General features: G+C 39.7%; 1 protein-coding gene and 1 long non-coding RNA gene across 10 annotated transcripts in view; one reads left to right on the top strand and one right to left on the bottom strand.

Annotated features, from left to right (window-relative positions):
* Positions 1 to 15,935, bottom strand: part of SLC10A7 (solute carrier family 10 member 7) — a 214,323-nt gene that overhangs the window by 59,955 nt on the left and 138,433 nt on the right. For 8 of the 9 annotated variants that reach the window (XM_032855568.1, XM_032855566.1, XM_032855567.1 and 5 more), the window contains exon 6: positions 10,744 to 10,779. In XM_032855568.1, the coding sequence (XP_032711459.1) occupies positions 10,744 to 10,779 (36 nt within the window). Of the gene's footprint in view, positions 1 to 7,980; positions 8,102 to 10,743; positions 10,780 to 15,935 lie in introns of those variants that run through there. The other variant, XM_032855576.1, reaches the window with a different exon arrangement.
* The window catches only part of LOC116866580, a 44,801-nt gene that overhangs the window by 26,353 nt on the left and 2,513 nt on the right, over positions 1 to 15,935 (top strand). Inside the window, exon 3 of the long non-coding RNA XR_004382426.1 lies at positions 7,174 to 7,245. This is a non-coding gene — a long non-coding RNA (uncharacterized LOC116866580). The remainder of the gene's footprint in view (positions 1 to 7,173; positions 7,246 to 15,935) is intronic.

The following is a 15,935-nucleotide window of genomic DNA, read 5'->3' as shown; positions in this document are numbered from 1 at the left end:
GCCTCTTCACCTTAACTACCACACTCCACTCCAGTTCCAGCTCTAAAATCTCTCTCCCTCAGTGTTCTCTACTATTGGCTGCTGCACAAAGACTGTAATAAAGGCTGGTAAACAACCATATCAAAGGAAAGGAAAGACATGGAAAGTTTTGAAGTGATGTTAGGCATAACAGAATCAGAGCCATGCATGTGAAAAAATATGAAGTAAGCAGGAGATCCTTTGAGAAACATCAGAAGTTTCCATCTAACCTCTTTTTCCTCAAATTAAGTTTCCTTTCAGTACAACATTCTCTGTAACTGCCCCCCCACACTTCTTCTATTAAATGAAATGTTTTCTATTTTAGCAATCTCCTTTGAAATATTTTGATACTTGTGATACTTAACAATTTCTGGCTTAGATTTTAATTATCTATGAATGTATTCTATTTTCTCTATTAAACCATAAATTATCTGAGAGAAGGATCAATGTCAGATTGATCTCTATAATATTCACCGTGCACAGTAGGCGTTAAAACACTGAATAAAAGAATGGATGTTTTACTTAATATTATTGAAAAAAAAACCTGTAAATTCTTTCTCATAGCAAATATGAGGTAAAATTTTATGCACCAGGCTGAGACCCTAACCTTCTATCCATTCACTTATCATCTGAACCACTCTAACCACTCACTATTCACCCACCCTTCTATTCCCCTCCTTCCAACAAACATTTATTGAACATTTGGCATTGGAGATAAGGTAGTGAATAAGGCATGCCTGGTTCCTGGCCTGGCAGAACTTCAAATCTAGTGGATGCTTACCACTTGGCACATTGCTTTGTAAGGAAAATTAACATGGAATTCCGAGGAATGGATGACAACTGCAGTTTTAAAAGCTGGTGAAGGCTTAATTTATCCTTAGAATAGAACTCCATGGACCGGTGTATAGCTACTGAGAACATAAAGACAATAATTTCCAGTCCTGCCAATATCAGCAGTGTATTATCAAGAAAACCAAGGTAGTATATATAAAAGCACTTTAAATCTTAGGAGCAAATGGTGATATTTCAGGAAAAGTTTTACTGCTCTCATTATCAGCCATGGTAAACATTGGACTTATTTATATGTAGATTATAAGATTCTAGACTATAAATCATTGTAGAATCTTAAAGGTTAAGTTTTAAGGCTCAGCCCACCATTAAGGTCTGGGCTAGCTGGACTGTTGCTGCATCTTAGGTAAGCATTTCTGCAGAATCTTGACCTCCTTCCTGGAATTATTGTCTATTTTCCTCTCTAAAGCGTCAAATGTAAATAATTAGCAGTTGCATGGTTCTTTATAACTTACAGCACGTTTTCACATAAATTAACTCACTTCATCTGATCGTAATCCTCATTTTACAAAGGAAAAAAATGAAGCCGAGAAGGATTAAGGAAAACCCACTGTTACACAACAATCTAGCTACAGACTGAGCCACATTTCTATGCCTCTCACCATACCATGCTATCTCTCTACACACAGACTGTGAGGGAAAGGGAAGCCAGGGCCTTCAAGATGGCTTTATAATAAAGGAATGAATGCCTAAAGGTAGAGTATGTAACCAGGAAATACCAGTCTTAAAAGCAGGCCTAACCCAACTCTTGGGACAGATGCATTCATTCATCTGTCCATCTGAGATGTGGTACAGTAAGAAATGTTATATATTTGGTCTTCATCCTAGCATAGAGCTTCCAAAACCATGTAACTTCCTGAGTCACAGGGGTGATAGGAGCATCTTTTACTATAATATTTGGGTTTTGTCCCAGTTCCCAGCACAGAGGGTTTGGAGAGTTCCTGGATTGGTGAACGCATCCATATGCATGTGGTTAGTACACCCCCAAACTCCATGGGGACATAAGATCCTGCACTTGGAACCCTTCTAAACCTTGCCCTATGTACCTCTGCATCTGCCTTCTCATTTGTATTCTTTTTTTTTTTTTAAAGATTTTTATTTATTTATCTGAGAGAGAGATATAACGGACATGAGCCAGGGGGAGGGGAAGAGGGAGAGGCAGACTCCCCACTGAGCAGGGAGCCCGATGCGGGGCTTGACTCCGGGACTCCAGGTATAATATCATGTAAAACTGGCAGTAGCAGGTAAATGTTTCCCTGGGTTCTGTGAGCCATAATAATAGCAAATTATCAAACCTGGGGCGGGGGTCATGGGATCCCCTGAAGCCAAGTCAGACAGAAGTGTATCTTGGAGACCCACTACTTGCCATTGGTTCTGGAAGTGGGGGGCAGTCTTGTGGGAGTGAGCCCTTTACCTGTGGGGGTCTGTGCTAACTCTGTGCAGTGTCAAAACTGCAGGACACTCGCTTGGTATCCACAGAACACTGGAGAATTGCTTGGCTTGGAAACTGCACACATTTGGTGTCAGAAGTGCTGTGAGTACAGAAACATTTTCCTTTACCAGCCATCCATTCAAAAAATGTGTTTGAGTGGCTTCCATGGATTGGCACTATTTTGGGCACTGGGGTTACAGCAGTGACCAGAACAGATAAAATCCCTGCTTTTCTGTGATGCTTATGTTCTGGTTAGGAAGATAGATAATAAACAGGTTAACAAATGATGAAGATGTCATGTGATAATAAATGCTAAAAAGAACAATGAAGGATGATAGGTGGGGAGAGACTGGTGGAGACAGGGTATATTGTTCTACATGAAGTAGTTAGGAAAGGATTCTCTCCTAAAATGGCATTTGATTGGAGACCAGAGATGAAAGTGAAGGACAGAGCCATGTGGATATCTGAGTGGAAAATCCAGGTTGACCCAATGCCAAGTGTAAAGACTCAGGATGGTTCTTAGTGCTACCAGAGCATCCAAGTATCTTTTGCCCATTCCATTCACTCTCCCGTAGAACTATTTCATATCTTTTCCTCTCTCATCAAATCTCCAAAAACTTCTTGCCTTTTTTTTTTTTTTTTGTCCTCCATGCCTAACTTCACTTGCCATTTCACCGGGGAAATACAAACAATCATAAGAGACTCCTATAGTTACACAAACCAATTTACTTGTATCTTTGCCATTATCCCATGGATTCCCTCCTATTACTATGGATGAACTATCTGTGCTTAGGAGGTCATACTCTCCCTTTTTGCACTAGAACTCACCTTCTTTCTCCTACTCAAAGAAATGGGTCCACAAATTTTCCGTTCTTTTTATTTTTTCTTCTGTATGAATTGTTTCTTCTCAAACTGAATTAATGTGTCGATACAAATATCCTAGTAATTTTCCCAACTTAAAAATAAGTCCTACATTAACTTCGTTCTGTCCCATTTTCTGCATACTTTATAACAGAATGCCTCAAAAGAGTTAGTGATTATCACTGTCTTTAACTCTTTTTCATTCATTCTTGAACTGACTTTAGGTATTTACCTCCACAACTCTGCTGAAATAGCTCCTGCTGGGGTCCCCACTGACCTCCATCTTGTTAAAACCAGTTGATTCTCATTTTATCTGAACTATTACCACCATTTGAAGTAGTTGATCACTCTCCCCTTTTTGAAACACATTCTCTAGTAGCTTCTAGGACACTAAAACCTTTTGGTGTTCTTCCTAAGCAAAGTAGAAATCCTTGGTAGTCTTTGCTGACTTTTAAAAAATTTTTAATTCTTTTTTTCAGTGTTCCAAAACTCATTGTTTATGCACCACATCCAATGCTCCATGCAATACAGGCCCTCCTTAATACCCACCACCAGGTTCACCCAACTCCCGACCACCCTCCCCTCCAAAACCCTCAGTTTGTTTCTCAGAGTCCACAGTCTCTCATGGTTTGTCTCCCCCTCCGATTTCCCCCAACTCGCTTCTCCTTTCCAACTCCCAACATCCTTCATGTTATTCCTTATGATACACAAGTAAGTGAAACCATATGATAATTGACTCTCTCTGCTTGACTTATTTCACTCAGCATAATCTCTTCCAGTCCCGTCCATGTTGATACAAAAGTTGGGTATTCATCCTTTCTGATGGAGGCATAATATTCCATTGTATATATGGACCATGTCTTCTTTATCCATTCGTCTGTTGAAGGGCATCTTGGTTCTTACCACAGTTTGGCGACTGCGGACATTGCTGCTATGAACATTTGGGGGCAGATGGCCCTTCTCTTCACTGCATCTGTATCTTTGGGGTAAATTCCCAGTAGTGCAATTGCAGGGTCATAGGGTAGCTCTACTTTTAATTTCTTAAGGAATCTCCACACTGTTTTCCAAAGTGGCTGCACGAACTTGCATTCCCACCAACAGTGGAAGAGGGTTCCCCTTTCTCCACATTCTCTCCAACACTTGTTGTTTACTGTCTTATTGATTTTGGCCTTTCTAACTGGTGTAAGGTGGTATCTCAATGTGGTTTTGATTTGACTCTCCCTGATTGCTAATGAAGATGAACATTTTACCATGTGTCTGTTAGCCATTTATAGGTGTTTTTGGAGAAGTGTCTGTTCATGTTTTCTGCCCATTTTTTGACATGATTATCTGTTTTGTGTGTGCTGAGTTTGAGGAGTTCTTTATAGATCTTGGATATCAGCCCTTTGTTTGTAGTGTCATTTGTGAATATCTTCTCCCATTCCATGGGTTGCCTCTTTGTTTTGTTGACTGTTTCCTTTGCTGTGCAGAAGCTTTTGATCTTGAAAAGTCCCCAAAATTCATTTTTGCTTTTGTCTCCTTTGCCTTTGGAGACATGTCTGGAAAGAATTTGGTGTGGCCGATGTCAAAGAGGTTACTGCCTATGTTCTCCTCTAGGATTTTGATAGATTCCTGCCTTATGTTGATGTCTTTTATCCATTTTGAATTTATCTTTGTGTATGGTGTAAGAGAATGGTTGAGTTTCTTTTTTTTATACCTAGCTGTCCAATTTTCCCAGCACCGTTTATTGAAGAGACTGTCTTTTGTCCACTGTATTTTTTTTTCCTGCTTTGTCAAAGATTATTTGACCATAGGGTTGAGGGTCCATATCTGGGCTCTCTATTCTGTTCCACTGGTCTATGTGTCTGTTTTTGTGCCAGTACCATGCTGTCTTGGTGATCACAGCCTTGTAGTAAAGCTTGAAATCAGGCAACATAATGCCCCCAGTTTTGTTTTTCTTTTCTAATACTTCCTTAGCAATTTGGGGTCTTTTCTGGTTCCATACAAATTTTAGGATTGTTTGTTCCAGCTCTTTGAAAAATGCTGGTGCAATTTTGATCGGGATGAAAGTTTACATTACATTGAAACTATAGATTGCTCTAGGCAGTATACACATTTTAACAATGTTTATTCTTCTGATCCATGAGCATGGAATGCTCTTCTGTCTTTTTGTGTCTTCTTCAATTTCTTTCATGATTGTTCAGTAGTTCCTGGAGTACAGATCCTTTATCTCTTTGGTTAGGTTTATTCCCAGGTATCTTATGGTTCTTGGTGCAATAGTAAATGGAATCGATTCTCTAATTTCCCTTTCTATATTTTCATTGTTAGTGTATAAGAAAGCAACTGATTCCTGTAAACTGATTTTGTATCCTGCCACATTACTGAATTGCTGTATGAGTTCTAGTAGTTTGGGGGTGGAATCTTTTGGGTTTTCCATATAAAGTATCATGTTATCTGCAAAGAAAGAGAGTTTGACTTCTTCTTTGCCAATTTGAATACCTTTTATTTCTTTTTGTTGTCTGATGGTTGTTGCTAGGACTTCTAGTAGGATGCCCCCAGAAGGTAGTCCACTGATATCTTTCCTTCTCTACTCTCTTGGTAATCTTATTCTGTCTAATTTCAAATCCATTTCAATGCTGAGCTCTCCCAAATGTGTATCTCTTATCCAGACCTCTCCTCTGAATTCCAGGCTCAGTCAACGGCTTACTTGACTTCTTTACTTGCATGTCTCAAAGACATCTTTATCCAAATATGTGCAATACTGAGCTCCTTATAAGTTCCTTTAACCTGTTCAACCTTGCAGTCTTCTCTATTTAGTAAGTGGTAACTCCATCCTTCCAGTTGCACCGACTTCATCATCCTTGACTCTTCTGTTCCTTCATAACCTTTATTCAACCTTTCAGTTCTTTCAAGTTCTACTTCCAACTACTTTCTGCCAGATTTACTCAACCACCTTGGCCCAAGCTAAACCATCTCTTGCCAGGATACTGTACTAGTTTTCTAATTGCTCTTCCTGTCTCCATCATTAGCTCCTGACAATCTATTCTCAACCCAGCATCCAGAATCATCTATTGGGAAGATATGCCAGAACAAGCCATTCTCTTATCAAAACTCTTTTAATGGTTTCCTGTCTCTCTCAAATTAAAATTTAAAGTCCTTAACAAAGGACTGAAAGGTCCTGCATCATTTGGCGCCTGCTATGACCCTGACTTCATCTCCATCTACTCTCCTCCTTGCTCACTGCATTCTAGCCATACTGGCTTGCTCACTATTCCTTAGGACACCATGCACACTCTCAGGTCTTTTCCACTTTCTATTCCTTCCAGCTGGAGCACTCTACCATCAGAAGGCATCAAAGGCTCCCTCATCTCCTCTAGGCCTTTCCCAAATATCATTTTCTCAGTAAGTCCCACCCTTGACTGCTCTATTTAAAATAGTAATTCACCCAACCCATTCTGGCACTTCTTATTCTCCTCCTCACTTTATTTTTCTCTTCAGTATGTATCACTCATCTTAGACATTATATTTTCACTTATTTATTGGCTGTTTCTTTCTACAAGTATATAACCTCGACAAGCGCTAAGATGTATCTTTTTTCTCATTGCTATATCCTTGAAAGAAAGTGCCTAGCATGTAAGAAGAACTCCATACTTATTGAATGAGTGACAAGAAAGTTTAAATAACTTTTTTTGAGTAATTTTGCTATAAAACAGTGGACAGAAATGGACAGCAGGTGGGATAAGGTGAGATTTAATTTTTAAGATGTGTAATATTACAGAATACTTATATGTTAATAGAAATGATCCAGCAGAGATAGAAAATTTGATAATATAGGAGAAAGGGGGAAATCTGTGTGAATCATATTGTTAAGTAGGCAATAAGAGATAACACAACAGGAGGGACTGGCCTTAGAGGAGGGCAAAGACAGTTTATCTATAGAAACAGGAGAAAAGACAAAGAATATAGATAAAATAAAAATAAAGAAGGTAGGTGGGATCTTATAAAATTTCTGATTGCTTCTAATTTCCTCATAGGCTATTTCCTTTCTGCATCGGATGAGATGAAAAACGAGAAGAGGCATCAGAGATTTGAGAAACAAGGAGAAGGTATGAAATGATTCTCTGGAGAGTAGGGATGAGGATTAATTAGGAGAAGGCAATAGGATCACCAGGCACACAGTTAGTTGTCATGAATTTCAAATGAGACCAGTCAGCATGCGAGTGCGTGTTCCAGCCACGTTCAGGTACACATTCAGGAAGGTACAGAGTTGGCTTTAAGCAGGACTGGCACTTTACCATGCAAATATGAAGCAGTAAGGTTCTTGATGGCATATGTGATATAGTAATTATAATGATAGACCATGAGATCTAGGCTAGGTAAGATGGGATGTGAGGGTAAGGGAGTGAGGGTAGAGTAGGTTAGAGGCTTTGTTAAGGTGGTAAGGTAAATAAACTGGCCAGTCTAGCAAGTTTGAAGACTTTTTAATTTGGGGAATAGGTCACAAAGATAGGAGCTGTTGGTAAGAGAAGACATTTCAAAAGGGGATTATGTAAGGATGCGGTTATTGGCAGTAATAAAGTCAAAGGTGTGTGTGACTACAGGGGTGCTTGGCTGAGATGAAGTGGAAGGTATTCTTACTGGAGAAGAGGTCAAGAATTTAGAGGCCAGGATATAAGGAGGATCAATTATGTGAAAATTGAAAAACACCAAGAATTAATCTAAGCATACTATTAAAAAAAAGATAATGGGAAGGTGCTAACATTTTTTGGACTCAGAGAGTAACCTTGGGTTCTACTGATAATTACAGTAAGAAGCGGTAGCTGGACATATAGGTATATTGGCATAACCTCCAAAGGAATGAAAATATTTTATAAAGAAGGCATGGGAGATGATCTGGAATTGGTAATGAGGTGCTAGAGAGACACCTTACCCCATTTCAAGGCTCAGTGATATGAAAGACACCTGTAGCAGAAACATGAATTGGAGGACAGGTTTCAGTTGGAGCAAGAGGGTGAAGGGGGACATTCTGAGAAGAGGTCAAGAATACAGAGAACTGAGATTCCATCAGTAAAAATGGCCTTTACCAGCTACTGCACCTGAACACTTAGAAATCTCCATTTTCAAGATATGATTTTAAAGAGACAATTCAATTTTCTGCAGTTGTATTAGTTTCCTCAGCTTCTCTAACAAAATACCGCAAACTAGGGGGCTTAAAACAACAGAAATTTGTTGTATAGCTCTGGAAACTATAAGTCTGAAATCAAGCAAGGCCAGGCTCCCTCTGAAGTCTGTAGGGAAGAATCCCTTTTTGCCTCTTCCAGCTATGATATCTGCCATCCAGCAATCCTTCGTGTTCCTGGCTTGTCTGCACATTCCTCCAATCTCTGCCTCATCACAACCTGCCATTCTCCCTCTGGGTCTGACATCTCTTCTTGTAAGGACACCAGTATTGGATTTAGGGCCCACCCTGCACCAGTATGACTTCATCTTAAATAATTATATCTGCAATGACCCTATTTTCAAATAAGGTCACATTCTGATGTTCTAGGGGTTAGAACTTCAACATATCTTTTGGGAGTACACAATTCAATCCAAACCAGGATGATAGGAAAACACTACAGCTTTTGCGGAATGTGTTCTAATTTAAGTTGCACAGGTTTTTGTCCTGTGCAAAAGTGAAGCCTGGTAATTCAAGTGTTTAAGGAATGACCTTGCTTTGTGAAACACATGACAACCCTAACAGACAAAAAGCATTATATGCCATGCATGTGACGTAAGGTCATGTTACACAGACGTATCTATTGATGCTGTGTGATGATGTCATTGAACCTATTGGGACAGCCTAATGAGTTAGCTCAGAGGGGAAGCATTAAACTTTGAAGTTGAAGGTCTTGGGGCCTCTTTCACTATTTTTGTAGATCTATTGTTTAAAATGTTGAACCAACTAAAGCTCACTAGCCTCTGTGTCTAAGAGAGGGAGAAAGTTTGCAACAGTGTGATGTCATCATGTTAAAGAGCTGGGAACATTTCTTGTTATGGCTGGAAATGGGCAGGAGAAGGAGAAAAGAACTCATCTGGTTCTGTAGTTATGAACTGAAACAGGGTCCGAGAGATTCCAGACTCTGAGATACTCAAAGGGCTATCCTAGGTCACAGCCCCATAGTTGTAGCTGTGGCTTCTCCCCAGTCATCTTGAAAGAGTCACAGGAAGAGACGACACTCTTCTGCAATGGAGAAAACCTGTACCACATAACCATGGTGCTTTCCATTAGTCTTCTGAGGGCCCTCAGACTGGCCTGGATCCTGTGCCTGTTGAGGGTTGCCCCCTCAGAAATCATGATCCAAGGTCTCAGAAAGAACACCAAGGGGTGATCCTAGCTCCTTACATTGAGTGAGCAGTTGGGCACATACCAAGACTTCTCTTCCAAGTGAATGCAAATCAATATTCACTTCAGTATTAATGTGACTCACTGCAAATTCTGAATTGGTAGAATCCAAATTAATGAGGTTTGTTATGCTGAGCAAAGTGATCTGATGATTTGACTCCTCCTAACCTTGTCAGCATGGAGCCAGCATTTCAGAAGGGATGGGGAAGCTGAGGTTTATTACTTGAAGGTAATGTCTTTCATGAAAGATGCAGAATCTAACTGCTTAGGAGGGCATCTCTCCCTCTCCACTTCCTGCACAGCTTGTAAGAAATGAAGTCCCTCACACTATTACTCTAATTGAATTCCAACTTGGGTAATTACACTATAATTAAATAAATTTTCCCCATAGTTTTAATTCTCTGACAAATAGTGCTAGTCAAACAGCTACATTTCACACCCAGAAACGATCCCCAACTCCATTTCAGTGATGAGTGGAGTGATTTATACTTGGGAAATGTTGCGTATGAAAAATGCACAGTTCATAAAATATTTTAGGTATCATTCATGATTACATATGCTTTTCTCAGCATGAGATAACATTAATTTCTATTACAATCTTTCATCTAATTTCTCATATGCTTATCGCCAAAAGAAATAAGACAGTTAATTAGCAGTTCTCATTCTCAGAACAATTTTTGTTTAGTTAACCAGTGGCTGGCATTTTTTATGTCTGAAGCGCATTTCATTTTCCCTGGCATACAGCCTAGGTAGGTGTTATTGCTTCCCATTTGACAGATGGAAGAATTGAGGCAGCATTCCCCAGAGTAAGAGAGCCAGTTACTACAAGCCTTGGGACCTAAGTTTTCTCTGGTCCTCTGGTCCTTGGTTCTTTCTATCAAAAACTGGGTCACTAGCAATCACTTCAGTTCTACTAATGAGAAAAGAGAGAGCATATATCTGTGACCTATGTTGCAGGTCATTAATTTGCAATAATTAATGATTTAGCCCTAGAGTCAGAAGCCTAATAACTGGGCTCTGATGCCGTCCTTGGATCATGAGACCACAGAGATCCTTTATGTCAACATGTTATTATTTGGTACAGTTCAACTGGAAGAACAAAATGTGACGCAAAGTGGTGCAAAAGGATTCAAATGTCCCTTTCATCCTAATGCCCTTTCCTAAAGGGTTGTAGATGGCTTTTAATAAAAGATATTAAAGACAACATCAAAATACTCACAAAAAGCAGCAGTAGCAGGGGTGTTATAACGATGCCCTGAAAGAAATAAAAGAGATGATGATCATTTATCAGCCTGGAAAGCAGGACACTTTTTTTGCCATTTTAAACTCTGATGCATGGAAATGTTGATCCTTCTCACCTCCGCTTCATAAAATCTAGGTGATAAAGATGAGGGAGCCCCAGTCTTGGCTCTCCCTACCATAAAGCCTTAGCATCTCTATACAATTATTTGTATTTGGTGCTGTTAAACGTACCATCACCAATCTTCCTTAAACTTGTCTGCCCTTTTTAAAATGGAAGTTGCTTTCCATGTTGATATGTATCAGTCGGGGGAAGCTGGCAAGCCTTCTCACTCCAAGGCTTTCAACTCTAACTTGGATAAAGTGCCCCCTTTCAAGAGAAGACAGGTGGCTCAGTCCCAGTTGGGGTCCTCTCCTGAGCAAAGACCACGTCAGTTGTGATGAATGAGATGTCGTGATTTTGTAATGTGAACCGATCTCCCCTAGGAAATGAGCTGGGATCTCAAAACTCATTTCACTTGATTAGACTCCATGTCTCCATGGTGGAAGGCAAGTCTTTCATCTAATTCAGCCACACAGGACCACCTCAGTCCCTCTGCCTCCCCTAGGCAGAAAGGAGCAAAAGATTTGTTTTCTGCAATGACAGGAAACAGTTTGAGGCTGTTGTCAATGAGGCAGGATACAAGCTTTTAGGTTTCTTGAAGGTAAATCTTTAAAACTAGGTGTTTGAGTTGGGAGTTAACATGACAGGTTTCAGTTTTAGAGCTGCAGATGATTATTCGCCCCTTTTAGTTCTTGCTTTATCTCTCAATGCTTCATTATGATTTATACAAGAGAAAGCATTCTATATTTTTTTTTAATGAATTCCATTTGGAACTTTAAAATTCCAAAGAGTCTGTGTGTGTGTGTGTGTTTGTGTGTGCGTGTATACACACACATGCACGTGTATTGTGTGTGAGAGAAAGAGACAGACAGAGACTATACTGTGCCCAGGATCTAAGGTCTGGGACAACTTCGTTACATTTGGAAAAAAGTCCTTTTGATATTTATATGAAATCTTTTCATCATTACAGTAACTAATTCTTTTGGATATGGCCCAAGAGGGGCGGGCTACCTTTTATGAACATTGCTATGACTTTCTTAGGCAATATACCACATGTGATTTACACATGAAGATTCATAGATGAGTTTGTTTTATAGTTAAGTAATAGAATAAATGCTTCTTTATTGTGCAAACTTTTGCAGCTAGCAATAACGAATAAAACATTTTAAGTGTTAATTTGTTTATTAAAATATGTATTATGGCTTATCAACTCTATTGGTGTCTATGAAACAGGTTCTCATCAGCACCTTTAGGAGAGCTAAATGTGCAAAATGCCAAAGTAATTTTAAGAGCTACTGTCTTTGCTTCAATGACATGGAATATACTTAGACCTCAGAAAGAATTCCAAACTTTACAAGGCTATGTGGAAATGAAAATATCTGGCTATTTCAGTCTATGTGGGAGCTATCTGATTTCAAGTCAATTTGCTTAAACTTTTATTGCAAGTCCACTTATATGACAGGTACTGTTCCATTAATTAGAAGAATTAGTGGAAACTGATCTGGCAGAAAGGAAAACAAGGATGTTCCAGGAAGAGGGAAGGGAATTCACAAAGCTATACAAAGTTGAGCAGGGCGGGGAAGAATATATGAAGTGGAGGCATCAAAAACCAGGTCACCAAGGACCTTGTGGCCAGAAGAGGGAGTCTGAGGTTGATCTGATCAATAATGGCAAACTCCTCAAGAACATCAAGTAAAGGTACAGAAGGCGGTAAATAATTTTGTATACAGAGAAAAAATTGGACTTAGAGTATAAGCTAACCAATTTTACCTTTGTTATCTATCAATTCACCCATATCCATATAAAAGAAAGTAGAAACTTGAATTAATATTAATTGTGAAACACCAACAGCACCAATTACACTCATGAGAAACAAGGTACGGTATCTGTGATGGGATTAGAATTTTCAACTAGGATGAATGTTGAGCATCGTCACCACTCAGAGGGCATTTGTCTTATATCAGAGGAGGTGAAGCCACACTGGCACCTTATAAGTACATGGAAACCCACATTCTTCCTGGTGACCACTAATTTTCCTTTGCTGCAGTGGAATACTAAAAGTATTAGTAATAATACCAGGACTATTAATGGCATTTTGCTTCAGCACTTTCATGTAGCACATTCTTAAAATGTGGTCCTCCCCTACTGAAGGAGGTAGGTTGCATCATAGGCCCATTTTATGGATGAGGTAATAGGGGTTCAGAAAAGCTAAGCAAACAGCCCACAGCCATACAGAAAATAAGTGGCAAAGGCAAAACCTGGATTTGACTCTGCTTTGCCCACCCCCAAAGCCAGAACTTCACTTCAGTGACTATGCCACTGTCCTGGGTGTCAAGTTTCAGCAATCAGTACAGTTTTCGACAGAGTTCTGCTTCAGACATGTATATAGTGACTAGCTGCTGTATGATCTTGCTCTCAAGGTGATAACCAATTCTTTTTTTTTTTTTTTAAGATTTTATTTTTTTGACAGACAGAGATCACAAGTAGGCAGAGTGGCAGGCAGAGAGAGACGAGGAAGCAGGTTCCCCGCTGAGCAGAGAGCCCGATATGGGGCTCAATCCCAGGACCCTGGGACCATGACCTGAGCAGAAGGCAGAGGCTTTAACCCACTGAGCCACCCAGGCGCCCCGGTGATAACCAATTATTAAAGATGACGCTATTTTGGAATGCAGAGCGCTATTATCTGCAGGTTTTCCTGCCTGAATATTTCAAGTGTATAGTTGAACACAATAGCTTCTTTGCAATTCTTCTAAAGATTTAATGATATTTGTTCCTAAAATATTAAAAATTTCCTGGCAAATAGGATGTGTTTTCTAATTCTGGATTCAAGATTCCTCATTATTTTCTTAAAAATGTTTATTCAATTTCGTTAATTAAGAATGAATTGTTAGGGGTGCCTGGGTGGCTCAGTGGGTTAAAGCCTCTGCCTTCGGCTCAGGTCATGATCCCAGAGTCCTGGGATCGAGCCCCATATCGGGCTCTCTGCTCGGCAGGGAGCCTGCTTCCTCTTCTCTCTCTCTCTCTCTGTCTGCCTGCCTCTCTGCCTAATTGTGATCTCTATCAAATAAATAAATAAATAAATCTTAAAAATAAAAGAATGAATTGTTATACTGTGCTGAAATCTGTTTTTCAATTGTACTAGGAAAGGAGTCAGCCACAATGCCCTTTATCGTGACAAGAACACCATTAAGTTTTAGCGCAGTCATTACAATAATTGTTAAAATACTAATAGCCAACATTTTTGGAGTGCTTATCTCACATCAATGATGTGCTAAGGACTTCATGAATGTTATCTTATGGAACTCTCACAACAACCATATGGGGTAGGTACTATTATTATCCCCATCTCCTACAGAAGGAAACTACGTCTCAGAGATATAGAGTGACCTAGGAAGAGGCGATGCCGGGAATTCAATCTCTGTCTCCCTGATTCCACAGCCTGGGAGCCTGAATGGTATAAATAAAATCTTTGTAGTCTTACCCTATTTCCTCAGGGTTGTATTTTTAGAGTAAACCTGAGAGGAGCTTCAAACTCAGTATGTCTTTTTGATGACATGAAACAAATTGAGAGATCAGCCTTTGTGTGACACGGTTGATACATTTTTTTTAAGTCAGGTTTTTACAAAATCGATGGTAAAAAGGGTGAGCTGAAATGTAAACTGTAACAGCAACAATCACTAGGAGATGGAAAGTCAGACAAACATATTCTTTTCTCTTGGGTATAGAGAAGGCTCAATTTGATTGTCTCTTTTCTCTTCCCCAGTAAATCCTATGTAAATGGATAAAATCAAAGAGGTGGTAGATGAGCACTTCTAGCAAAGATGTTACCCCTCTGCTTGCAGATTCAAGGTCAAGACATAGTTTTAACATCCTTGCAATTGGGATGGAGTGCTAAGCTTTCTGATTGCAACACCTGAAGAAGACAAGTCACAAAGTGACTGGCTTTGATTGGCTCTTAAAAAAGCCTTCAGAAAATCCATTTACACCTCTGATGTGAATAACTGGGTGAATATATTTCAATGGCTTCAGTGGGAAGGAAAAAAAAAGTGTCAAATCTCAGACACTGAGATTTAGTCACAATACAAGCCCCCCCAAACCCCCAAATAACAACAAAAACAACAACAAAACTGTAAATGTACCTCTCAGCGGTAATGTTAGTTAAAAAGGCAAAACTTAAGTGAATTATCATTTTTTAAAAATAGGAAATGTTGTCAAAAGACTTTGCTGCAACAACTATTGTGATCACACAGAAACCAAAATTGACTTCTTAGGTGTCTGTCTCTAGGATGTTGAATGTTAAGGCTTGGAAAAGGTGCTTTTTATTTTTTAATTAAAAGGCAATCACTTAATTTTTACAGAATAACAGAAACTCCTCTGAAGTGTGACCCCCCTGTCTCCCTCACTTGCTCACCAGTGAGGTGAGGCTATGATGGCTACGCTTTCGAGGGAGAACCCACAGAGAGGCAATGTTCTTCTGAAGGCACACACTGACCTTTCACAACAGAGAAGCTCTCTTTTCAATGATCCCAAACTGTCTCCACAGTCGCCCTGCCTTCCCCTTTGGAGCAACTTAGGGCACATCTCACCCCTCCTGTCTTGGGATGGCCTTTTAATTGCTGCTTTTGAGTGGTGTAAATAAAATCTCTGCACTCTTCAACTATTGCCTCAAGCCTACAATTTAAAAATAATGCCGAGATGAGCATTTGGGGGCCCACACTAAGTCTTTTTCAGGCTAAAGGTCATTAGGCAGCCCCCTCAACATGACTCCCCGAGGGTAGGGCTCTGAGGCTCCTCTTAGACCTAATCTCCTTCAGGTGAACCTAAGAGCACATAGCACTCATTTCTTTCTTTCTTTCTTTTTTTTTTTATTTCTTTTCAGTGTAACAGAATTCATTGTTTATGCACCACACCCAATGCTCCATGCAATACGTACCCTCCATAATACCTACCACCTGGCTCCTCCAACCTCCCACCCCCTGCCCCTTCAAAATGCTCAGATTGTTTTTCAGAGTCCATAGTCTCTCATGGTTCATCTCCCCTTCCAATTTCCCTCAACTCCCTTCATAGCA

This window comes from Lontra canadensis, unplaced genomic scaffold (assembly GCF_010015895.1).
Source record: "Lontra canadensis isolate GAN:19392208 unplaced genomic scaffold, GSC_riverotter_1.0 scaffold10, whole genome shotgun sequence".
Lineage (NCBI taxonomy): Eukaryota > Metazoa > Chordata > Mammalia > Carnivora > Mustelidae > Lontra > Lontra canadensis.
Note: the sequence above shows the minus strand (reverse complement) of the source record. Positions and strands in the feature narration are given on the sequence as shown.